At 47.4% G+C, this 26,956-nt stretch overlaps 2 protein-coding genes across 2 annotated transcripts; one reads left to right on the top strand and one right to left on the bottom strand.

Annotated features, from left to right (window-relative positions):
- Nucleotides 1-3,100: 3,100 nt before the first annotated feature.
- On the top strand, nt 3,101-20,527 carry LOC111836577 (ral guanine nucleotide dissociation stimulator-like 1). Its single transcript, XM_023797965.2, has 18 exons — nt 3,101-3,536; nt 9,751-9,861; nt 10,367-10,575; nt 10,708-10,764; nt 11,019-11,212; nt 11,291-11,397; nt 11,485-11,700; nt 11,846-11,949; nt 12,055-12,139; nt 12,392-12,481; nt 13,025-13,111; nt 13,329-13,361; nt 14,268-14,389; nt 15,540-15,629; nt 16,346-16,526; nt 16,645-16,854; nt 17,987-18,101; nt 18,237-20,527. The coding sequence occupies exons 1-18, from the start codon at nt 3,369-3,371 to the stop codon at nt 18,422-18,424; spliced, it is 2,367 nt and encodes a 788-aa protein (XP_023653733.2). The 5' UTR covers nt 3,101-3,368; the 3' UTR covers nt 18,425-20,527.
- Nucleotides 19,493-25,675, bottom strand: LOC111836611 (Krueppel-like factor 13). Its single transcript, XM_023798041.2, has 2 exons — nt 24,789-25,675; nt 19,493-22,624 (listed from the first exon to the last, which is right to left on the bottom strand). The coding sequence occupies exons 1-2, from the start codon at nt 25,300-25,302 to the stop codon at nt 22,389-22,391; spliced, it is 750 nt and encodes a 249-aa protein (XP_023653809.1). The 5' UTR covers nt 25,303-25,675; the 3' UTR covers nt 19,493-22,388.
- Between the last annotated feature and the right edge of the window lie 1,281 nt (nt 25,676-26,956).

Below are 26,956 nucleotides of genomic sequence, written 5' to 3'. Positions count from 1 at the left end.
AGCCAGGGATGCCACTAGAGATTTTGGGCCCCATGAAAGGATGTCAGAGTGGGTCCCCAAATCAGACCAATCCAGTGCATCGATACATAGTATAAATACACACACACAGGTTTGTAATTATATCTTTCATTTCCATGGGGAAAACTCTAATCCCAACATGACGACCTTATCCCCTACCCAGCCCTAACCTTAACTATGAATAACAAACGAAATATGAGACTTTTGGCATTTTGGTCCCCATAATGTAATATAAACATAATCCACACACACAGTTACTTTACCATCCTGTGCTGTTTTCTAAAGAGTCAGTAGGGGGCAGTATTACAGCCAGAAAAGATCTATTCTATTTAAGATTATTATGATAATGATAATACTGTGCAAAAACGTTGACAACTGTACAGATGTCTTTGTGGGCAGCCAGTAAAACAATCTTTAAAAATCTTGCCTGCCTTACAGCTATGTTTCTGTAAATTTCCTTAGTGTGTTTGACAGAGTAAGAGTAGTCATCTTGTGCGTTTATGATACAGCGTTGAAGCTGCAAATAGCAGCACCACCTCACTGAACATGACTGAGAGTTACGGCGAAATGATGACGAGGGCATCCCCTAAGAAAGAGACTTAGCGTGGATCTGTGTCAGAATCTCCCATGTCGGAATCCGGAATCCCCGGATAATGGACAGGCATGTGATTTGGGGATCGGATTGTTCTGGGACAAGGTGTCCTTTTAAGATATTATGGGAGGTGCTCTAAAAAAGTGCCAAATCTAAACACAAAACTAACAAAAACATGATACTTGATAGAGTTTGATTGTATGACAAAAGAGTTCAAAATAGGTCCAGGACAATGCCTGGACTGGATTTAGTCCAGGGATTGTGCCCCTCCCTCGCATTCAGGAAGTGTCAATTATGGAGGAGGGCCAGCTGATCACAGAACACAAGCCAAACAAATCTGCTACCGGAACGTTCTCTGCGGCGTCTGACGCACCAGCGCTGAGTGGGCTGCCTGTCCGGATCCGTGCCGCGCGTAGGAGTGCGCGCCGTTAATATTAGTTCAGTCAGCGCGTTACGCCCCCTGCAACTGCGTCGTGCTGGTGCTTGACGTCAGTGATGGGTAACCTGAGTGTAAACGGGACCCCAGCGCAGTGACATTACACTGCATTTAGCACTGCATCATTTCACATGCAGTATGAATCATCTGCCAAATAAAACTGCAGGTTTTCCCCGCTCCTCATTACATCAGTCAAATTTGCTTGTATTTTGAATGGTTTGTATAATAAATAAATTTGTCACATGTACTGTACGTGAACATTTCCACATTTTTGCTCCCTGCCATATCCCAATTGGGGCAAAAATATGGACTGTCTGGCAGGGAGCTGGGAGGGAGCAAAAATGTGGATCATCTGTGAATCCCATAGGACTGGGTTGGGAAACACTGCTCTTGGTTTTAAAGTAGGGTTCCCCAATTCTGGTCCTGGAGGGCGAGAATCTAACAGTTTGCAGATTTCTTTGCTCAACACACACCTTGATCAGCTAATTACTAGGTTTACTATATGTGTTTGAACAGGTAAATCTATAAACTGTGTCACATTCTGTTCTGCAAGGGACTGGCATCCTGTTCAGGGAATTCTCTGCCTTGTGTCCTGTGTTTCCTGGGAGAAGTTCACTATAATCTGGTAATGCAACGTTCCTCAACCCAGTCCTAAGGGACCCTCAGACAGTCCACAGCTCCTAACGCACCTGTACCTCGTATTGAATGTCCTGGTCTGGTTTAGGTGTGCTGGAAGTTGGGAGGGAGCAAAAATGTGTACAGTCTGGATTCCTGAGGACTGGGTTGGGAAACACTGCTGCAGTGAATAAGTGATTATGGAAGATGGTCATAACATAACTATAAAATTTAATGGAAAATGCTGCTAAATTCTTCAGTTTCTTCCAGCTGACAATTGTAGGTCATACATCTATTCATGTTCTGTTTCTTTTCATGAATTTCAGCCCCTGAAGATTTGGCCCTTTTCTCTAGAGTGACTGCATAGCTGTCGGGCCTGCTATACTAACTCCTACCACCGGGAGCAGTAGTGATTGGTTGGGTGGTAAGCAGAGGGGGTTCTTGTTGCTGGGGCTGCCGTTATGGCTTCATGGCATGTCACTAATTAAGACCCAGCATGCAGGTGTCCATTCATCTGTGCATATTGGATAATCAATGTGTGAGTCTTGATGTATGAGTTTTAAAGTCTGAGTTCTGCATTCCCCCAATACACACAGCTGACCCTCATTCAGCATAACCTCTGTTTCACACAGACACCCTTGTTGGCATTCATATACAGTGTTACCCTTGCAGTTCTCTCACACTCATTATGCTCTGACACACATCAACACGTAACTGCTTCCTGCTGATTGTCTACATAAAACATGTGGACTGATGTGTGGCCTGTTTAAAAAGGCTTGGTCTCCTAACATAAAGCAAAAGAAGGTTCAGAAAGTTGTGGCAATATCACCGAAGAACTTGACACGGTCAGGTAAAATGTTTATGGCACTCACACACACTCACACTCACACACACACGCACACACACACACACACACACACACACACACAGACTCAGCATGGATGACTCACAGTGGTCCTTGCTGGCTTCAGCAGCCCGTGACTCTCTGAAGCCCAGTTCCCTCTTGCCTGACTCCAGCTCCGTCCTCTAGGCCACAGCGCTGAGTTGTTGGTTAACAAGCTCCAGTAAGTAACTGAAACCTGCCAAGTTATGCTGGTTTCTCCTGGGGGGGGGGGGTGACCCTCCATTCTGCCAGGTATGACTCACAATGGGGGTAGAAACAGAACTGGGGATGTGTGTGTGTGTGTGTGGTGGGGGGTGTTTAAGGAATAAGCAAGATCCCCACAACAGTCCCCCAGTACCCCAGACATGCGGCCCCCAGGGATGTGGAGGACGGGCTACCACTGGGCAGAAAAGTCGCAAGCTCCGCCTCCGAGGCAGAGAGAGCAAATGAACAAGAGAGGGACGGAGAAGGAGGGGACAAGAGATGAAATCATCTGTGTGGCAGGAACAGGGAGTACAACAGACAACCCCCACCCACACGGAGAGAGAGAGAGAGAGAGAGAGAGAGAGAGAGGGAGGAGTGAGTTAAGCAGGGAAGGGGAGTAATCTCAGAGAAGTGTCCAGAAACTGACTTGTGGTGCCAAGGGACTCCAGGGTGAACAGGCAGCAGAACCGGGAGCCACAGAGGGATCGGGCCTGAGCTGGCAGGACTGACACGTCAGCTAGTTCACCGCTAAGAGCAGCGGGAGCAGGGAGGCAGAGCAGGCGGCCAGACCAAGCGACGGAGACCAGCTGAAGTATGGCCCCTAGGGCCGGTCACCTAGGATGGGGCGCACCATGACACCCCCGGCTAGCCGTGCCATGGTGTCGCTGCTGCCCTGGGCCCCGGCTCCACACGGCCTGGAGCTGGACATCGCTCTGCTTGGGGAGGAAGGCGGCGTGGCCCTGCAACGGTACCAACCTCGCTCGCCAGACAGCGGCCCCCGGAACTGGGTCAGTGGATCTGTGCTTCTTTGCTTACCTCCCTGTTTGTGAGTCTCCATCTTCTTTCTGTTTGCTTGCTTATCTGTCGTTCTTCTCCAGCTGTTCATCTTTGATCATTATCTGTTTGATTGCCTGTCTATCTATCCTTGCTTCCTTTCCGCCCGTCCGTGGCTGTATGTTATCTTTAGTGCTTCCATTGGTCTCTCCCTTCTTTCATATTATGTCTGTTTGTTTATTGGTCACCATCTGCCCCCTGGGCATCTCGCCTTGGTGTGCCGTGTCGCTCCCTATCTGCCCGATCTTGCCAGCTTCCTATGTTCGCTCTCTCCCTCTCTTACCTTCTCTCATCCTCTTGATCTCTTTGTTGACGTTGACTTAGTCGCATCGAGTCTTGGCTCTTTCTGTATTTGGGGAAAGAAGCATGTTGTGTTGACTTCTTCACAGGGACCGAGGTCACAGACTTATTAACACAGAGTCACCGGCAACAGGGTCTGGGTCCCTGAGTAACCCTCACAATGATTATTATAAGTGTCTGACTGCCTACCGAGTAGGAGGTTCCAAGCCCTTAAACCTCAGCGCTGACTTTCTCATAGTCCAGCAAGCGCAGATGAGTTACTGGAGATGTGAAAACAAAGCTGAAGTTGTAAGTCTTGGTAGAACGGCCTATGTGGGACTGGCTTCCCTGTCTCATCACAGACCCTATTAGAAGTAAAAATCCAGTCCGAGATTTTGTTTTAACCAACCAGTTGCGCATAAAGAATCACAGTCACACAGTACGCAACTGGTTGGTTGAAACAAAATCTTGGCCTGGATTTATACTTTCCGGACCTGGACTTTCCACCTCTGTTAGGGAAGCTGAAAAATAAATGGTCGAAATCCATTTAGCGACTTGTAGCGTTTTCCACTCACTCAGCAAATGTAATTGCGGGGGACCCTTCAGATAGAAAGTTACAATCCTACTGGGAACTGAGCCCCACCATGGGTGAAATCCTAGAATCACCCCTGGTCTCCATCCATGTATCGCCCCTCAGTATTAAGATGGAGCTGAGTGTGTGTATGATGTGTTGGGAATGGAAGTAATGATGAACAGCGAAGAGCTGTACTAACATTGATAGGCAGATTCATGGGTGGAAGTATGATGTCGTCAAAATAAAACCTGCTGAGTCAGTCGGTGGAGTGATATTTGAACTGGGCCAGGCAATTTAAGTGAGAGTTAATTACAGAAAAGGCTTGACACGGCATTCCTTGATTCTGATCTGGCCCAGCTGTGCTGGAGATCTCCTGCATCAGTGGGGGTACTGATCTGGCTGGGGGTGCACCAGAAGCTGGCTCTGAATTCTGGGAAAGAGCATCTCTTCCTGAAAGACAATCATGGCCCTGTCTGCGTGCGTGGGGCTGTTGTGAGCCATTGTTAATCACTAGGAGAGTGTTTGTGTTTGTGAACAATGACCCAATGGGGCCAGATGCCAGTGTGTGTGTGTGTGTGTGTGTGTGTGTGTGTGTGTGTGGCTGTAGCATGTACATTGTGTGTCCCACATGTGCTGTCTGACATCCTGCCTGTTGACGAACTGGGGAAAGGGGGAGAGGGAGGGGGCTGCTGAGGTTTTTTTCTTTTTTCCGACTATTGTTCCCCCGACACACTGGTCAGGGCCTGGCCGGCTCACACACACACACACACACACACACACACACACTCCGCCATCCACCCTCCATCCACTGTGTGGTGCTTCATCACTCCCCCCTGCTGCGGATAGATGGACACACACTTTCCCCCATGATCAGTATGTCAGGACTAAACCTGACTGCCACTTTCACCCCAGGTCATCTGCTTGGACATGTGCACTTACCAAACCCCTTGGTCTTATCTTACATTATATTCTTATTTTTCATTAATGGCTCTAATATATTTTTACTTTCCAGATTCCCACTTGGGTCCCAACCCCTCAGCCTCTGGTCTCTCTCTATATACCCACCTGGGCCCCAACCCCTCAGCCTCTGGTCTCTCTCTATATACCCACCTGGGCCCCAACCCCTCAGCCTCTGGTCTCTCTCTATATACCCACCTGGGCCCCAACCCCTCAGCCTCTGGTCTCTCTCTATATACCCACCTGGGTCCCAACCCCTCAGCCTCTGGTCTCTCTCTATATACCCACCTGGGCCCCAACCCCTCAGCCTCTGGTCTCTCTCTATATACCCACCTGGGTCCCAACCCCTCAGCCTCTGGTCTCTCTCTATATACCCACCTGGGCCCCAACCCCTCAGCCTCTGGTCTCTCTCTATATACCCACCTGGGCCCCAACCCCTCAGCCTCTGGTCTCTCTCTATATACCCACCTGGGTCCCAACCCCTCAGCCTCTGGTCTCTCTCTATATACCCACCTGGGCCCCAACCCCTCAGCCTCTGGTCTCTCTCTATATACCCACCTGGGCCCCAACCCCTCAGCCTCTGGTCTCTCTCTATATACCCACCTGGGCCCCAACCCCTCAGCCTCTGGTCTCTCTCTATATACCCACCTGGGTCCCAACCCCTCAGCCTCTGGTCTCTCTCTATATACCCACCTGGGTCCCAACCCCTCAGCCTCTGGTCTCTCTCTATATACCCACCTGGGCCCCAACCCCTCAGCCTCTGGTCTCTCTCTATATACCCACCTGGGTCCCAACCCCTCAGCCTCTGGTCTCTCTCTATATACCCACCTGGGCCCCAACCCCTCAGCCTCTGGTCTCTCTCTATATACCCACCTGGGCCCCAATATCTCAGTCTTTGCCACTTATTGTCTCATATTGTAACTGAGAAAAGCTTTATTGCTGTTATAAATGTTACATAAGAACTGCAGTCTATTTATTACCTGATAAACATGGTCACATACTCATAAATACAGAGAGTCAGCGATATATCTCTGATTTCTCCTCACTCTCCTTTCTATCTTTCTGTTCGTATGTCTTTTATCCTATCGGGATTACACACGTCACCAGACTAGCACAAGCTAAATGCTCTCACTCTCTCTGCATCTCCCCCCCCTCACATCTTATAAATTGTTTTATGCACAAACGATTTGGCTAATAATCACCGTGTTAACTGCCAGTGCACTTTACCTGCTGCTTGTGGGAGCAAAGTACACGCTGGGGGCTGTAAAAAGGCCAGGGGCCGTTCCACGTCAGTGCAGCTGGGTCTTGATTGTAGACCACCGCCGTTTTGTGCTCAACACGTGTGGGTGCAGATATTTATTCAGTCTTTAGACGTCAAGGATTTATTTATATAGCACATTTAAAAACAGCTCCTGCTGACCAATGTGCTGTATAATTGGACAAAGTCAAACATCTATCACATAGAAAAAAAGAAAAAAAACAATATTTCTCTTGCTGTGTGATGCTTCCATTCTTCCCAGAGCAGAAAATCCAGACTTTTGGGCAGATTTGAGCAAAAAGGTAATCCAACCGTAAATAAAGTGTTTTCCCAATTCCTCACCCTGCCCCCACCCGCAGCCCTCTCATCCCTGATCCCAGTCATGTGTCCTAGCTTAGTGGAGGCTGTGAGACTACACAAGGATAGCTTTTTGGGGCCTGCCGCTCTGGCCAGCTCCACAGAAGGTCTGTCTGTAGCTGTTACACTGTTGCTATGGCAGAAAGAGCTGGCTGGTATCTGAACTGCGTCGGTGTGGCTGTGAGTAACTGAAAATTGCTTTCGGTGATGTCAGGATACCAAGCTGAGGGCATAATGCAGGAAAGTCAATTTATCAATGTCCTGACACTCTGTGTACCATAGTAAAATGTACCAGAAGGATAATGCATTACACATGCGCAAGTTTTTTAGGGGGCACCATGGTAGGGTAGGGTAGTGTTTCTCAACTCAGTCCTCAGGAATCCCCAACCGGTCCACACTTGTGCTCCCTCCAAACTTCCTGCCAGATAGTCCACATTGAGCTTGGAGGGAGCAAAAATGTGGACTGTCTGAGGGTCCCCAAGCAGCAGGCGAACAGCCACGCATCCCCAAAAACTTGTCTCCATAGATGCAAATGTGCATGGTAATCTGACCTGGGAACTGGCCATAGGACTGGTGGGCGTCGAATTCCCTTCAGCCCCTGCCCATCTCCCTCCCATTAGTAACATCAGCCAGCAAATTCTTAAACTGTCCGATCACCCTCATCTATTATTAGGCAATTATATCCTCACAGATGTGCCAATTACGCTACTATTGGCAAACAGAATGCCTTTGAGCATAGAGAAGTTTAATCTGTTAGTCGATTTGCATGTCTTTTCATACAACCTCTTAAGGTTGAATATATAGACAAATCTTCAAAATTGATATATTCATTTACACAGCATTTTTTCAGCGTTATGGATGTGAGATCAAACGTAGTTTGCATGGAATTGCCCTACTGGTGCTAAATTAGTGTGACTAGTGAATTTGACCTAAATTAGAAATCAAGTATTATTGACAGTTTAATATTAAGCGTTTTTTTTCAATCCACACAAAAGCAACGTTTTCAAAACAGTCAGGAAAACGTGTTACAGTGTAATGTGAAATACGGCATTGTCTACAGTATTTCTATTAATTTATTTAGTCACTCATAGGATCAAAGAACTACAGAAATATTATATAGAGTAGCTCGAGTTTCCTCAAATCAGACAAATTAAATGATTCATTTTTCATTCAACAGTTCAAGATTAAATTTAAAGACAGAAACATGGTCACTGCAGTGGATTGTTACCGAGAATGTACACAAGGACTTAATTTAAAGTGAATGAGCATTCAAATATATTTCCACAGAATACACGACTTTTAATTAATTGTTACAAAAAAAATCAGTATACAGCGATTCTCATTTGTCGAAAGAGTTTTCTTTTCTTTCCATAAAAAGCGATTGAACTGAAACTTGGAAGTGCTACCGCACGGAGTTTGGTTATTGAGTAAGCGGACAAGAGGCGAGGAGAGAGTGAGAAAGAATCCCAGAAGAAAGAGGATGTTTGAGAGGAGTGGGATGGAGGAGACGGAGGATCTCACAGAGGAGGAGGGTGTTTAATGGTACATGCAATCGGTGCAGGCTCCCAAACTTGAATTCACATGCGGCTGCCGGGTCACGAGAGACGCGCTCAGCATGGAAAGCTAAAATGGTAATAATAATGACGATAAAACTCCCCAGCGGATTTCTGAATTATCTGACTGCTGATCCTGTAGTTTGTAGTTCAGAGACAGGATGACACGTAGGGGGAGACTTTGACGTGAAATGGATAAAGGACGAGATAACAGAAGGGAGAGTATTTTTAAAATGTGATTTTGGTAAATATGCGTTATCTGCACAGTCAGTTATCCGTACTCAAGTTTCTATATATTGTGAAGAATTTTAAAGGGGGACACCTTATCTGTTCATGCTGAGTCGCATTTTTGTCTGTATGGTACCAAAGTTGAAGTTATGCTGGAATTCATGCTGTCATTTCAGGTTATGCAATGGCATTTGTTCCCCCAACTCGTGTTTCATGCGCAGCGGAGTTTTGGTGGCGGTATTTTTAGCATTATGGGCGAGTGGGCACGGTGAGGCTGGCTGTGTGAGTCAGGGGACTCGGGGGTGTTCTTGATTCTTGGCGGAGCGGCTCCGTGGGAAAGTAGCACCCAACAGCACGCCTGGGGACGTCAAGCCGGGCATGAATTACACTTGCGATGCGCGCCCTATATAATATCATATATTCCATTTTGTATTGCAGTTAGGATGGACGGCATCCAAGCCAAGGCATAAGTTGTTCATATTTGTCTATGAAAGAAGTTTTCTTTTCAGCAGCAGAGTTTGGATCTGTGTTCAGTCTTGCTGTTGGTATGAAATGTTTTCCTTTTAAACTGTAACTACTCAGTTCTGCATGAAAAACTCCATGTTCCAAACATTCTAATGCCTTCATCTATATATTGTCAATGATACATCCCGTCTCCCTTTAGTATTTCTACAATTAATGGAATATACGGGTAAAGGAATTTAGAGTCTAAGTTGTATGTGTCACTTGCTTTTAAATTAAATATCTATCTATCTCTTGGAGGCTGTAGTTCTGCAGTTACACAGAGGACACCCGAACCCAGCAGTGACGCCCTGTCCACTGGCCCCCCCTGTCCTTCCCACCAAACACATTCGTAGTTAAGGCTGCTCCAGATATGTTCTGCCATTATTGTTATTGGAAAGCTGTGTGATGTCATTGTGGGAGGTGCCCCGCTGTCGTAACGCCATGCGTTTCCTCCACAGAGCTCCGTGCAGGACTGGGGTGAGGAGGTGGAGGAGGGGGCCATTTACAGCGTGACTTTGAAGAGGGTCCAGATCCAGCAGGCGGCCAACAAGGGAGCGAGGTGGCTGGGGGTGAGGCGAGAGCACGGATGTACACACATTAGCGTGTTTGCGCATGAGCTGGTTCCCGTTTGCTGCTGCACTATGATGTCAGCCCTTTGTGATGAGAGGCAAATGATGTCACTTCCTGTTGCACCATGCCAGCAGCATCAAAGCCTTGCATGCATACACATACACGCTCCTATTTTCATATACAATTTTCACCATCAAAGTGTCTTATGGGTAAGGCAGGGTATGATGTCACATGACTTTTCTCCAGGTCCTCCAGTTTCCTCCCACTAAACACAAAAACATGCAATTGGGCATCATTGAGTGTGTGTGTGTGTATGTGCCCTTTTATGGCTGGCTGGTGCTGTGTGAGACAGTTTTGGAGAATGTAATGGAGTAACGGTGTAGTAGTAATGTAGTAATGGTGTAGTAAGTAATATTATGTGAAGTAATGGTATAGTATGTCTGATGTATAGTATACATAGAATAACAGCCCCTGTTGCTGCTTCCCCCTGTCCTGGTCGGGAAGGCGGAGGGGGACAGGTTGCCCCCTGGTCATACGGTCAGCCAGCTGGAGACGTGTAAGATCCGCAGCATCCGGGCTGGAACCCTGGAGCGGCTGGTGGAGACGCTGCTCATGGCGTTCGGCGACAACGACCTCACCTACACCAGCATCTTCCTGTCTACCTACCGCGCCTTTGCCACCACGGGGGACGTGCTACGACTGCTGGTCCAGAAGTAGGTGGCCTGCCAGGAAGGCTGGTAGCTCCAGCTGAATGCTCCATTGCTCGGGGTTTTACTCGTGTTTTACACATGCTTGTATTTGGAGCTGCATTACATAAGTATTGTTCTTTTCACTCCCTTACTCAGGTTTGAGAGCATGGAAGACGATGATGGTGATAATGACTGCAGGGAGGTAGTACGGAAGTAAGACCATCGATTCCACATTCAACCATGTTTTTTTTTCTGTTTATGGGTTGCTCTCGTTCTCCGGAATCCTCTTGCTGATCTTCACACCTTCATGTTTTATACTTTCATTTCATTTTGTCCATTTCGACCTTCTCCGCCGTAGCACTTGAAAGTGCTTGAAAGGAGAAAGTGTCTTGGAGCATGTTGGGGGTCTTTAGGTATCTTGAAAGTCTTGGACTCACCATCACATTTCTCCTGCTTGTTGCCATCAGCGCCTTGGCCTCCACCCTGCGCGCCTGGCTGGATCAGTGTCCGGAGGACTTCCAAGAGCCACCGGCTCACCCTAGCCTGCGACAACTGCTTGCCTTCCTGCAGAGGGCGCTACCGGGGTCTGAACCATTGCGCCGGGCCCAGGGTCTGCTGGAACAGCTGGAGGCTGAAAGGGACCAGGAACCTGACTGTGAAAGTCAGTATCTGAGAAGTTTGCCACCATCCCAGTCCGTTTCATAAACTCCGCTCACATTTAACCATGTGTCTTCTGCAGGTGGTTTCCTTGGAAACAGCCCAGAGGTGGATGAGACGGTGGAGATGGAGGACTTCCTGACGTTCGGTGCTCACCTGGTGGCTGAGCAGCTGACTTACATGGACGCGGTAAGAGTGGGCGTGATGTGGATGGGAGACACTGTGATATGGGGGGTGAGGGCTGTATGGTCATGGTCGCCATTGATCCCCTCTCAGGAACTGTTCAAGAAGGTGGTTCCTCACCACTGCCTGGGCTCCGTCTGGTCCAGGCGTGATAAGCAGCAGGGCAAGCACAGGGTGGCCTCCATCCGTGCCACCATCACACAGTTCAATGCCGTGGCCTCCTGCGTGGTCAGCACTGTGCTGTGCCAGCGGCAGCTCCGCCCCCAGCAGCGGGCACGCATCGTCCAGCGCTGGATTGACATAGCCCAGGTGACACTCCCTGTGTTCCGGCCACACCCACCCAGCTCTACATACCGTCATGATTTACCTCTGAGATCACTGAGAAGAAGCCTGCTATTTGCTATGGTGCTCGGGGTGGGGGGTGGCCATGTATAACCGACTCTCTGCCCCCCAGGAGTGCCGCATCCGCAAGAATTTCTCCTCTCTGCATGCCATTGTCTCCGCCCTGCAGTGCAATCCCCTGTACCGCCTGAAGAGGGTGTGGTCCTGTGTGCCCAAGTGAGTCTCCAAGTGAGGTCATATGTTTGGCTTAGTTTGACTTTTGTCAGCCATTCTGATGATGACCGACTCCTCTCCGTGTGACCTCCCCCCCCCCATCACCAGAGACAGCACGCAGATCTTTGAGGAGCTGTCCGACATCTTCTCAGACCACGACAACTACCTGACCAGCCGAGAGCTCTTAATGCGGGTGAGACACTTCTGCTCCCTCGTGTGTGCCGTGTACTAGTGATGGCCAAATGATGCTTCATGAACCATCTGCTGTATTTTTGTCCCCACTAGATGGCGATCTTGGCTTGCTTTGGGGCATGCTTTGGGCTGTTTTTTTTTTAACAGAGAGCACCATCAAGTGGGGTTAAATATACAGCAAATGGTCATCACTACTGTGCAGATTGGCTGGTGGGATGCCGACCTGACTGGTGACCCCTTATGCCCTTCACAGGAAGGCACCTCCAAGTTTGCCAGCCTGGACAGCTGTGTGAAGGAGCATCAGAAACGTAGCCAGAAGCGACTGCAGCTGCAAAAGGACACAGTAAGTGAAGGGACTCACACACACACACACACACACACACACAGCGAGCATTACACTGAGCCAGAACCCAATTTATCAGCAACGTGAATATTTAATTGATAGCATGAAAAATGTATCTATTTGTCAATGGCCTCTGCATGGTTTAATGTCCGATCAATGAATGGAAATGACTCTGGCAAATCTACAGTATAAATGTTACACAGCTTCCTCATACACCTCAAAGCCACACTGATAGGAAACTGACTCTGAATAGCATCATGTGATACAGGAATGGGGGGATTCATTTAGGCATTGGAGTGGAGACGGGTGCAGAAGAGTTTAAAGAAATGGCGGGAAGGGAAGGACACGAAAGACGGCCATTTTAGCACCAGCGCAAGAGAAACGAAGGAAAACGGATGGGGCTGCAGTGCCGAGGGAGAGAGGGGATTGGGGTCTGTGTGTTTTCTGGAGTGAGAGTGAAAGGAGATGGTGGTCTTATATGACTGGTGGTAAATCAAAGTCAATGAATGGACAGGTCACATGACTAGTCACATGATATTGCAGGGTGCCACACAAGGAACAATCCCATACCTCGGCACATTCCTCACAGACCTGACCATGCTGGACACTGCCCTTCCAGACCTGCTGGAGGTAAGGCCCTTCAGTGTATGTCTACCGAGTTAGATTCAGTATCAGTGTGTTCAGTCCCATGCTGTGCCAGTGTTCAGCATGCAGGGAACCCCTGGCGCCAAAATCAGGGTTTCTTGACCCAGTCCTCAGGGATGCCCTGCCAGTCCATGTTTCTGCTCCCTCCCAGCTACCGTGTTCAGAAACACTGGCCTAACTGACCTGTTGTGTGTCTTTTCAGGGAGGCCTGATAAACTTCGACAAGAGACGCAGGGTGAGTATCAGTAAACCCTGGACCTTATATGTCAGTAACTCCACACCAAAGCCCAGGTCTAATGCTCTGTGCCACAGGCCTGTATGAGTTACACCAGGGCTGGAGTTGTCATGTGATGCACTTGGATGCTGGAAAGAAATGACAATATACCACCACCACCACCCCCCCCCCCACTACCGTAATAATTTAATCCTAACTGCGTGATGCCCCCCCCCCCCCCCCCCCAGCAAATTTTATCCCTCACACCCTCACCATCCCCCTTGAAATACATTTACAACTTGATCACTGGTCACATAAAATATAAATCCAGACATAGATACATTTTTAATAGCGGTTCATGGAATCCGTGTTCCAGAGAAACATAGCATGTAAAGCGCAATACATCATAGATGTGCAGGCACACACACGTGCACACATGTACGCATACACGCACACACACACACACGCGCGCACACACAGTCACCATTCAACTGATCAGCATTTTGAATATCAGGAGAAGCTGTTACTGCATGACTGTAGGTGTGACGTAACAACACATAATTCATATATACTGAAAGGCAAGTATACAGTACATCTGTATAACCCCCTGGAGATATCAGGGTTAAGAGCCTTGCTCACGGGCCCAATGGTGGCATCACTCTGGCATCCCTGGGATTTGAACAGGTGACCTTCTGATCATGGGTAGAATCCTAACCTGTAACACAACAATCCCCCCATACATCCCAGTGGTAAAGAAATCTGTTACGTGAATGAGTCCATTTAAAACGTAATCCTGTAATCAGCAACATAACTGTCTCAGCTGTTTTTCGCTGGGAATTTTTGGGTGGTGGGGGTTTGTAGTGCAGACTTGAGGGGTACAGAAGGCCAAACCTCAGGCGACCAATGCCCTCTCCGGTCCACCTGCAGGAGTTCGAAGTCATTGCACAGATCAAGCTGCTCCAGTCATCCTGCAACACCTACTGCCTGACCCCAGACTACGGCTTCTTGCGCTGGTTCCGTAATCAGCCCCGGTACACGGAGGAGGAGAGGTACTACAGCTGGAACAGTATCTGGGAATGCACACATCAACCAAGCTGTCCAGCTTCTCAGGGCTTATCTAGTGCAGGGTCAGGATGAGCCAGGGTGAGCCGATAGTAGGAAACACATGGCACAAGGTGGGGGGCACCGTGGAGAGGATGCCAGTCCACCACAGGGCACGGGGCTAGGGGGCACGCTGGAGAGGATGCCAGTCCACCACAGGGCACGGGGCTAGGGGACACGCTGGAGAGGATGCCAGTCCATCGCTGAGCACACACTCATAATAGGCCACTTCAGAGATGTCAATTCACCAAAACCAGAGGTGGCCTGGATTTTTACTTTCTGGACCTGAACTATCCACCACTGATGGTTTTTGACTATGTGAGGAAGATCACACAAAAACACTGAGAGAACATGCAAACTCCACACACATACAGCCTGGGGCAGGAATCAAACTCCCAACCCTGGGAGTGTGAAGCTACAGTGACACCCACTGAGTGACCATGCAGCCATGCAGCACCCAACACTGTCAATTCACACCTCCAGGGTTGGGATTTTAATTGGATAGTTGATGTGTGCACAATAAAAATCCAGACCAAGATTTTGTTTCAAACAAAGAGCTGAGTATAAACAGTCACAGTCACAGAGTACTCAACTGGTTGGTTGAAACGAAATCTTGGTCTGGATTTTCACTTTCTGGACCGGAACTATCCACCTCTGTCCTGTGTGTATGGCGTTTGCATCTTCTTCCCATGTGGTACAGGTTTCTTCCGGGCACCCTGGTTTCCTCCTACAGACCAAAGACCTGCAGGTAGACTAATTTGTATCTCTACATTGCCCATAGCACATGATGATGCGAGTCAGCGTATGAACCCGCCGATAGAGGGGCATCCCATCCCAGCCTTGTGCTGCCTGGGATTAGCTCCAAGACCCCCCCCACCATGTGACCCTGATCAGGAAAAGCCGTTGGAAGATAACTGAATGGATGACAATGACTCATAATCAGCCACAGAACCAAAAGTGATGCTAATGGGCTATTTATACACAGGCTTGCTGTTTTATCACCAGAATGGCTGGTAGCTCCCTTGGCCACACTTCCTTCCTTCCTCCATGCATCACTTCCTGTTTTGACCTGCATTTTGGGCTCTGGTCTCTCACCAGCTACACACTGTCCTGTGAGATCGAGGGACTCGGGGACAGCAGTCCGACATCACCCAAACCCCGACAGAGCATGGCGAAGAGGCTAAGTCTGTGAGTGACTCAAAATCACCCGCGCACCCCTATGTCTTTCCAGACCCCAATTTCACTTTAGCCCTGAGTTCTTGCTATGCTGTGATTGGTTATGGTATATGCTGTGGTCTCCTATAGTAGGTAGGTAAGGGGCATGTGCTGATTACAGCACGGTGCCACACCCACCACACAACGACCCACCTTAGGGATGAGAGCCAGAGTGCAGCCGTGCAGTGGGTGATACCTCAGCAGTGAGTTTTCTCCAGTAGCTGCAGTGCCAATACTGCCACCAACACTCAAATTTCCTTGTAAGTGGGAGGACCTCCTTACAGGGCTGGATATAGATTAACATCATACCCAGGACAAAGCAGTTGCAGGTTAAGGGCCTTGGCCAAGGGCCCAACAGAGTAGGATCACTGCTGGCATTCATGGGATTTGAACCGGCAACCTACTGACACAGATCCCTAGCCTCAGAGCCACCACTTCACCCAAAGCTCTCTTATAATCTCCTAAAAGTCTCCTATAATCATGCTAATATTTACTAATGTTAATATGAAACAGCTGAATGAGTCTTTCAATCAAGGAAACAAACCAGTAAAAGTACAAGATGAACTGAGTAATTTTGCCAAGCGTCACAGCTTTTCGGTCTTAAAACCTGAAGTAGCTCAAAGTGACCCCCCCCCCCCCCAACATGAATTAGGTGGTCACCCTAAACACACCACCGGCTGTTTGTGCAGACTATTCCTGGGCCCGGAGGCCATGGGTGTGACCTCCCTGGGGAGAGACTGCCCTCGTGTCACTCCTGCTGGTAGCTCCGGGGAGAGCATGGACTCTGTCAGCATGTCGTCCAGCGACTCCAGCCCGTCTGACAGCGACGGGGTATCGGTGACTCACACTTCCAGCCTGGCTTATGAGACGGTACGCTCACATCTGCACACACCCTACATTACATTTCCCTCACATACACACAGACACTAATATTCTTCCAGAATCATGAAGTTACAATCACTCTGTCTTGATACCTCCTGTTTTCCAGTCTTCTTCCTGTTCTTCTCTCCACTGGGTGGAGCAGTCTTCATCAGCAGCCACTGTTCCCAGCACACCTTGCTCTTCCTCACTGACCTGTCACTGCACCTTCACCAGCATGGCAAACTTGCCCCCCCTGTACAACACACAAGCTCAGGATGCCTGTATCATCCGGGTCAGCGTGGAACACAGCAATGGAAACCTCTACAAGAGTATCCTGGTCAGGGCACGGCGACTGTGTGTTTGTGTAGCTCTCAATTTATTTGCGACGTTCAGTGTGTGTCTTACTGTCTGTGTGCTTTGACCAACTTAATAAGTGCACCATGCATAGCGATGCTGTGTCACGATTGCTGTGAGCTTGAGCATGACAGCAGTTTCAGGAGATACCAAGGTTATGGGTTCGCCTGGTCCAGACAGTTCAGGTGTATCTTACTCGGGGTGCAAATCGTCAGCCTTGCCACCATGCGATTCGATTGCGATTAGATAGAGATACATGAAAAGTTACAGTGATATGGTACGATTCTAATTCAAGTTCAGTGAAACATAAGGTGATTTTAGTGGAGTTTATTTGAGTTTTTCATTTTTCTCAACAGAATATGTTGAAAAACACTCAAAAACAAAAAAATGTATTTGTACTTTAACACCAAAAAACTATTTCTGGATATGAAAAGCTTACTCTCTAAAATGCAGGAACATAGTTGTACTGAACTACATAAAATGTACTGTAATGTATTGATCTCTACTCTTTACTAAGGTGAGTCTCTACATCAGGGCTCTTGAAATCTGGCACTCGATTCCAAATCCAGGCCGTGTTTTCAGTTCTCCCAGGTAGTCAGTTTAATAATTACTGATTCTGATTGGCCAGAGGCTTCACACTCAGCTCACAGGTAAAGGCAGGCTGTACGATCAGCAGTGCTTGGCCCTTCAGGGCCGTGATTTGAATAGCGCTGCTCTAGATTGCCTTGTGTGAGAGATTTTTTCACAGATATATATTTTTCATCAGTGTTTTGGCATATCGTCATGGTTTAATGATATGAATCAATATTTGTTAACCGAGTCGATTAAATCGTATTATGGTTTTAAAAATTGATATATCGATTAGAATTGATGAATTGTTACACCCCTAGTATTTATTAGCATAAGTATTGTTTTCAACAAAATGGTGACTGAGAGGATTCATCCCATTGGTTACATTACTGGCTTTCATTGGGTTAAACCAAGTAGTGACCAACATCCTGCCAAGGCATACATTTAATTTTTTTAACCAGTCAGGTGGTTTTGCATGGTGTCACTATGTCACCATGGAAACAGTGGGGGGAAAAAAATGATCAAGTTCCACTTCCTCCCCACAGTTGACTAGTCAGGACAAGACGCCTGCTGTCATCTGCCGAGCCATGACCAAGCACCACCTGGAGGGGGCAGCACCTGAAAGCTATGAGTTGGTGCAAGTCATCTCTGAGGAAAAAGGTGTGTATGTGCTGGTCCCCATCAGTACTACTGCTTCTGAGGACGTGATGTGGAGCTCTGTTAGGTCTGAGTTCCTGTGGCCCTGTTTTTTAAATGCACACGCTATTCCACATTCTCCCTCGGCCTTGTCTTCAGAGCTGGTGATACCGGACAACGGCAACGTCTTCTACGCCATGAACACCTCCGCCAATTTCGACTTCCTGCTCCGCCTGCGCGGAGCTGCCTGCAAGCCGGCCCGTCCGCACAGACGCTGCGGCGCTGCCTTGGCACAGGCGGAACTGCCCAGCAGCCTTCCGCAGAGGCAGAGCAAGGTCTCGTTGTGACCTCTGACCTCGAGAGTCAGGAAGGGGCCCAGGTGGCGGCGCACTCAAGGCTGAAGTAGGCAGAGATGCCCGGGGACTGTCTGCGCAGACGTGTGCCAGCAATGGGCCTGACTGCCTGGTTTTGCAGGGTGGTACAGCTAGAGGGGTTTTTTTTTTTCAGGGAAACAAAACAGGAAAGTTACTTCACTCTCAGTATTTTCATTCCTGCTGACGGCCAGTATATGGAGACAGTGAGGATAACCCTCACGGTGTCATCAAACTGTCACTGAAGACAGAGAAGACAGCACCCATCGTTGTGAGGCGTGTGATGAACCTTGCATGTTTCGGTTCTGATTGGCCCTGACCGTATGCTCTCTCTGTTCTGATTGGTAGGTTTTCCTTCACCAACCTAACAAAGTGAAAACTTGACTGACCGAAAACACAGCCCTGTTCTACTGAGTGTTATTCATCAGTAGTTGGGCCGACACAGATATGAATCCAGGAATGGAGTTTTCAATTAATACAGTGCAACAGATCTTGCAGTGCATTTCTGTACCTTTTGCATGTACCGTTTTTCAACAATAAGATGGTAGAAAAAAAGAATTCGGAAAAGGTATATGAAAGAACCGACCTGAGAGTGGTTTGTGTCTTTAATTAGTGGTTGAAGGTGAAAAGGAATTCCAAGCTCATTGTAAAACAGCAGACTAGGAAATACACGGCCACACCTTATCAATGGAAAAGACTACCCACCTTTTCCTACTGAACCTGCAATGCTCTTTTCAAACTCTATTAAGACTGAAGAGGTTGGTTCAGGACGGACTCGCAACCTGAGAAATGGCTCTACCAACAACAGACAGTAGCCAATCTGGCCTACTTAGCCTCTCCAACTAAACAAAGTCATAATGAACAATTGGGGCTTACTTAAACCAATACCAAGCAGTTCCTGTTAAGCCCATATGTCTTAATGCTGAGAGAGAAGGCTACACTGGTTCAGTTAGCATAATAATCATAAGTCCCAAGCCACAGGACGGAAGTGCGAGTGTTGCCCAGGCAACAGAGTGATTCCAAATACAACACACACACAAGACAAACTGTTCACCATTTTTATTTTCAGATTTAAAAAGCACTGGTAGTATTCTTTTAAGCAAAAAAGGAAAACCGATTATTGTTCCATACCACAAAAAAATTAGCTATAAAAATGATACTCAAACCACACAAACATGTAATAAATTAATCAGAAGAACAAAAACATGCTTATTTTTACATGTTGCACAGGAAAAAAATGGAAAATTCATTTTTTTTCTACTACATCCAAGAGGGGAAAAAATCCAGAGGAATTTTCAGGTTTGAAAACAGAACCAGATCCCCTCGTTTCCCAGAAGATGAGAGAGAAAAAACCAAAGCAAAACCGAGACAAAAATGAGGGTCCAAAGTAACCACTGGCAACAATCACCGGAGGTCACCTGTGACCATCTGAACATTAAGACAAGATGCCACAACAAAATCAATCTGGAGTCCTATCGCATAACAATGGCAAACAGGCCACCGCCTTGAGCATGGTGATGAAACTGGAAATGAGGTTGAACACTTGCTCTGAGGTGAGGTATGAGAAGCTGAGATCATGAGTCCTGAACATGGAACTAGGGCAGACGACAGCAGTCACCCCCAACTGCCCACTGCCATGATCTTAAACTGACATTTACTACAGTCATCTTATTACTAGCCAAAAAAACTTAAAAATATACTAACAGTCCCAATTGCACTAGTCAGACTAAATATTGTTTTATCAATAAAAATACTTGTGCATAAAATTATAACTGAAATATTAATATTTATAGTATAGCATAACAGTGCAATTTCATTGAGGCTTTCTTGAGTTAAGCCAAACTAAGGGTCTGGGATCCAATTCTTTTCCCTGTTGAAGCACATGATAAAAATTCAGTCTGGCCCTAGAGGAGTCAGAGGAGGAACTGAAAACCCATTTAATTAGCAGGAGGAAACATCTCCTTTCTCACCCAAAATGTTATATCTTGATATCTCCAAATCAAATGTCAAATTAATTTTGGGTATGATTATGTATTCCTTTTGAGATTGAAAATATGATTAAATCAGTTTGTCCAAGTATATCTATTTTTTTGTTTATGAAGTACTAACAACACATTGTTGAAGATAACTGCCAGCAGTTACTCAAAAATCAGTCAATACTTCATTTTTCCCACGACTGCAAAGAGGCATTTGTAAATGTATTTAAACCAAAAGAAATTTAAACGAAACATTTCCAATATGCTGTCATATCGTGCACAATGCCCACAGTAAAAAATCCAATCCTAGCAAAATATTGCATTGAAAGTGTAGCACAAACACAAGAGTGGCTGCATCCAAAAAAACTAAACTGTAGAGAGAAGCATTCGTGGGAAATACCACAACCTAGTGGTAAAAACAGCAAATAGCAGAAAATTTTGCGGAAAATACCACCACCTAGTGGTACAAATAGTAAACAGTAGGAACATGCTACTCAAGGAGACTGAATACATATAACTTGCATGATATGAACCGCATCACCTGGGACACATGAAGCACGTACAACATAACTGTAGAAATACCTGAAGCCAGAGACAGTAGATTCACTTTATTATTCTGTCCTTTGTCGCACTTGTTCAAGCACTTGGACAAACTGCCATACGATATGTCCAGTACAAGTACACAATATCAATAAGCATGAGGGTGTATCTGGAATGGAGGCTATCATTCTAGCAGCCAATGGGAGATAGACATCACTTGTAGGAAAAGTGCCATATTGCATATATATTTCTCTTTTTGTGTCTGTAATGTGCCATTTGGCATATATACCTGTACAAGTCCAACAGTAAACTATGGTGCAGTAACTGTGAAATGTCTTAAGGCTTTATGAGTTTCCTGATGGAGTCACTGAGATAAAGGTGTCCATCCTGAGGTTGGACAGACTGCCAAGACAGTAGATTGTTTTACAGAGATCTTGCACTCACCCACACGCGCAGAGACATACGCACACACACACTAGCAGCTCTCTAGTCTAAATCAAGCATAAAGTCCCCGGGCACTACAACGCTCGCATTTTCCCCGGGTTTCCGGTAAAATCTGGACATGGAAATCTGGAACTGCGAGTATTCATGTCATTCGAAACTGAATCAACTGAAATCTAAAGTAAAACAATTTTATAGGTTATTTTCTGAAAAAAACATTCTGCTCCAAGAAATAAGAATTTTTGGTCATATTAAAAGAGTTCTAATGTTCCAGTTACGCAATTCTAGATTTCAACCAAAATGCGGTGGAAAATCCAAGTGATATAGCTGCCCTGGTTCCCCGTCACCTGAACGCAAGAACAGTAACTCATTCCGGATGTTAGTTCTAAATGGTGTTCATGATTATCATCTCTTCTGCAAGAGCTTTCAGCTTCTCAAGCTGCAGATAAGATGAGACACTGCGCTACATGTACTCTGCAGACGTTTCACTGCATGGCAGGGTCAGTGCGCTGCTGACTCGGACCACCAGGCGGCGCAATGACGAGCCTTGCAGTGTGACAATGGGCCAACAACAAAGTGACTAATACTCTAATATTCTATCTATGGTCACAAAACAGCCATCAACATGGAATGTGCAGCACCTGTAGGTGGTTCTGTGCTTGATGTGGAAACTCCCCCCCCCCCCCCTCCAGGCCCCCACCCACCGAAAAGAAGCCTGCACGAGAACAGGCAGCTGCAGTACAAGGTGTTCTCAAAAACAAGGGATGTATCAAGGTCTTTCCAGGTGTTGCGTAAGTGTTGGGGCCACGGTGGGCGGAGCTGGAGTTGAAGCCGTTGTGTATTTGAGTAAGACCGTACTCTTCTGACAGTGTCTCCTCCCACAGTATCAGAGGTTAAGAGTGGGAAGAGTGGGGAGAGGCAAGGTCGGTGTTATGGGGTCCATGTTGAATGCGCTGGGTGGAGTAGTGAGAGATGAACGTCGTCTACACTCCCTCGGTGCCAGGGGTAGCTGCGCCCTTACGTCCAATCATGGAAGGGCGGAAGTCGGGGTGGCGGCGGGCATGTTTGACCAGGTGGTCGCTGCGCATGAAACGCTTGTCACAAAGCGGGCAGGGGAAGCGCTTCTCCCCAGTGTGCGTGCGCTTGTGCCTCGCCAGCTCATCCGAGCGTGCAAACTTCTTCTCGCAGCCGGCCCAGGTGCAAGGGAAGGGACGCTCACCTGTGCGAATATGCAAAGAGGGAGATGACATTATCACTGGAGACCAGCTGGCCTTCTATGTGACAAGAGACTGAAATAAAAACCGTAGTGCTCTTCCCAATATGGTAAACCATTACTGTCAAATGCGGCAACCAGCTGCATTACAAGTACAATCAATTAACATAAGCAGCAGGACTATAACCTTAAGAGCAAGTAATGTTCTAGACAGACAGCACTGAAGGAGAAACTACAGGACCAATAAGTATTCAAGGTCAACTGCCTACCTAAATGTTGTGTAAGTAAAATTAAGAGTAGCTAGAATCCCCATCTGTTCCCTGCGTATGATATGCATCAGAAAGCATTCGGCGAATAAACTGCTTGTTTGCCATAGGTTATGGACACCTGCTAGTCATCGCCAAGTGACTAGTTTTTGAAGCCAGATCCCAAAATAGCAAAATCTATAATCTGTAAAAAAAATCCTCCCCACCAAATGACTGGGTGACTGGGTGCTCAGTCATTCTTCAAACAACATGTAAAGACCACAGCTCATCTATATGACTGGAATGTGTCTACCGGCACTATGGACTGAAATCAGAGAGTGGACATATCTTAAAATTCTAATTTTCTAATTCTTTACATACTAAGTCAAATTCTAAACCCAACAGACCTCCTAAAACTGCTGCAGCATCATGGAAATTGAACCAGCTAAATTAACATTACAAAAAACAGAGTTTTACCACACCAAAGCACCCAGTCCTACCTTTAGAAAGATGAACACAGCAACAATTTTGAGAACATTCAAAAACACTAATGAATGTAACATAAAATCACTATAAATCAGGAAAGAAAAATACCAAGGCAGGTAAGACAACAAATAAAGACATCAGAGGTCAAATCAGGCAGGCCTGAAACAGAAATTCATTATTGTGGCTCTTCCCACACAAAGAAACGTCGAAATATATTAAGCAGCTGTGAAAATGTCATAAAAGGCTAATTCAAGCCTGACGAAATAAAGGCTTGGCTGGAATGAAAGCTAGCATACAGAGATCCCGTAGGATCGTGACTGGGAAACCCCAGCCTAGTTGCAGATGGCACAGGTTACATCACTAAATCCCAACTGATCTTGGTAATACTGTAGGTCAGGCAGTAGGAGGCAGTGTTTTCTAAAGGCTGTGAACGTTAAGAAAGGACAGGCTGGCTATAGACACTAATGGCTATTCAACATATACTATTAAATGAAGTGGGGGTAGGCCTAGCATCTACACACTAGGGTTAATGCCACGTTCCTAAATTACTGTGGGACTAACTTTACTCTGGCATCTTCAATCGGTCTTTGGCTCCAACGACCAAAAATGGTGGCAAAGCACGTCACAAAGGAAACATGACGCGCAGAACATCACTTAAAACGTTTTTAAAAAAAAAAAAAAAAAAAAAAAAAAAAAAGTCATAGTCAAGTTTCGAGGCTGTTCGCATACTTCGATGGGGGGAAAATGACTGAGCCAGAGAGGAGGGGCCACTATACCCAAATGACAAAGAAATCAGCCGGCAGTGAGCTTTGGGGTCCGGCCCCGGATCTTCTGCACTCCTCACATGGATATGCATTTCCACACATCCGTCCCAGCGCTCCTCGTCTTCGTCTCTCATTCCACTCTTTTCTTTGTCCCCCACTATTTCCAACTGGCGGTTTCTCTCCCCCCTCCTTTGTCCGTTGTAAGGTAGCTAGTATTGTACTCGCGTTATAAAACGTCCCTCCCCTTCACTCCCACCACACCATCCAGACATGATGGCTAACTCGATCACACCGACTAACTTTAAACGTTTAAATGGCTCTGAATTATGCGGGTGTCTGGGGCAAATCAGATTGTTTTAAACTTAGACAATTAAATGAATGTGAATATCCGTTTTATGCATTTTATTTGAAGGGGATCTCCACGGGTCAAAAAAAAAAGTTCACCCGGTTAGCTGGGGCGGTTAGCCAGGCAAAGCGTGGCAGGACTCGCACACCGTGTGGCCCCCCTCCCCCAAGACTCCCACAAAAGCCCCGATTTCCCCCGGGCAGCGGCGCGACCCCCACACGGTAACTTTAAACACTAGCTATATACATTAATTTACAAGCAAAAAAACGTATTACCGATGCTCGGGGATCAATGTCTCCCCACCCAAAGCCATTACAGCTGAACTTTACCTGTGTGAGTCCTGATGTGCGCCTTCAGATGAGACGATTTCCCGTAAACTCTGTCGCAGCCATCGAAAGTGCACGGGTGCCGTTTAACGGGGGAGCGGGAGGGCCCCCCAGCAGCCGCCGGCCACACCTGCTGCTGGGCTGGGCCGTGCTGCCCGGGGGTCGGCGTGGCGCTCGGGGTCATGGTGGGCGTCGGGGTTGTGGAGTCGGACAACGTGGTGTATCCGCTCTCCCCGCACGACGAGTTGCTGCTTTCGGAGTAGGCCGACATGGGGCGGAATTTGCCGTGGAGGTCCGTCAGGATCCCGGCCACCGTCATTATACTGGAGCCTTCCTGCTTCAGGGTGTCCCGAACCTCCTTATCCTCCCTCGACCCCTCGGGCTCCCCGAGAGGCAGGGCCGGGGGGGGACCCACGGCGGCAGAAGCCACCGGCGTGGGTCGGTGGAGGACGGGTCCGCTGGATATGGACACCAGGCACTCGGCAGCTAAGTAATCCGAATAGGCGAACACCGACATGTTATTTCGTCGTATAACTGGGCAGGCTAAGCGAGCTGTAGTAACCAGTATCTTGTCGGGCCAGCGAGTCTCCTGATTCCGCCCGGATCTCCGCTTTTGAACCGATAGCTAGCGCTCCTAAGCGGCGATTATTTTTGCTTTAAACGGTAACTGCGCACCAAAAGGCCGAATGCGTCGAACGAAAATGCCGAAACGATCGAAAATCAACTTGAAAAGGTGCGCTTTTTCCTGCTCCCACCCCCGACTTGTCCGTTTTACGCAGCTCCTCGGTTCATTGTGTCTGAGAAAGCCGGTAGAAACCTACGCCCCCCCGAGTTAGAGGGTAACGCGCAGTGACGGCGCCGGCTGACGTGAGCCGCGGGCGTGCAAGAGGAACGCGGCGGTGTGGCCGCGAGTGGAGGCGGTTCCGGGGGCGGGGCTCGGCGTGGGCGTGGCGCTCACGCGGAAAGCCGCGCGCTGCTCGCCGTTTTCACCCGCTAGTAGAAGCTCATTTCGAAGAACTGTTAATTAAAAAGACAGAAGTATAGGATGAGGCTTACTCCTTGAGATATACTAAAGGAAAGGATGCGTGTGCAAATTCCTGAAACTAACCAGGACTTTATAAATACCGACATTCTCAGCCAGGGAGGCGTATGAACGTAATGAGCTCACCTAAAGTGCTTTCTGCATTTATCAGCCAAGGTATGGTGTCCTTTTTTTGCGGATAAAATCGTGATCAACCCAAAAAATTCTACCAAAAGGAGGAAGGCTAGGTTCAACAAGGAGATGGGGGATGGGAACTGCGGAAAATTGACCTGGCTAGGCTGTAGTCCACATTGTACAATGACAAAAACTTTTAAGCCCAACATAAGTTGTAGTGTACAGACTGCCCCTTTGTCACCCAAGTGTGATCTCCCGTATGCCTTGTGGAAAGCTGTAGCAGTTTATAGAGTAACGGGAAACAGACCAATTCACTGGAGTACGTGCCACCATACTGCCCTGAGAAAAGGCTGCCTGAGGTCTGAATGACATGTGCTCACACGAGGTCACAGCTCACCACCACACACAACAAAAAACACTGTTGCATCTGCAGTAATCCGTGTGCCAGATCCTGAGGTTTTATATAGTAGCTCACTGAAGTGTTTTGTGTGTGTGTGTGTGTGTGTGTCGGGGGTTATGAGGAGGGAGTTTAACACCCATCTGGCATTGTTACACAATCTGGCACTGTGGAGCAGGAAAGGGGGGGCGACTCAGAGTTTGTGCTCCAATAATGAAAACATAATTTGAGTCTTTGTTCACCAGCCCATCTCACAGGACTCTCAGCAGCAACATGGCCTAGAATATCCATGGCTCCAGTAGCAGCCGTCAAGATGGCTTCCATGAATCCCCTAATTACAGACTCTGTCCTTTGTGGTGCAGCTTCCCAGGCAAAATAACGCCCTCATTGCTCCTACCCCCCAACAGGAAGTGACCCACTCAGCTCACGGTGGATGAGCACACAAGGTTGTCTGAATGCTGTGGCTGTAAATAGTGGTTAATGTTAACAAAACATGACCACATTTCTCTTTGAACATTGTGACAAATACACAATATGTGTGTGTATATATCTCATCTTTAATATTCCCAGGCAGTCAGATGTTATGAGTTTTATTAAAATGTCTTTTTCTGCTTATAG

The sequence above is a fragment of the Paramormyrops kingsleyae genome, chromosome 21 (genome assembly GCF_048594095.1).
Source record: "Paramormyrops kingsleyae isolate MSU_618 chromosome 21, PKINGS_0.4, whole genome shotgun sequence".
Classification (NCBI taxonomy): domain Eukaryota; kingdom Metazoa; phylum Chordata; class Actinopteri; order Osteoglossiformes; family Mormyridae; genus Paramormyrops; species Paramormyrops kingsleyae.
Note: the sequence above shows the minus strand (reverse complement) of the source record. Positions and strands in the feature narration are given on the sequence as shown.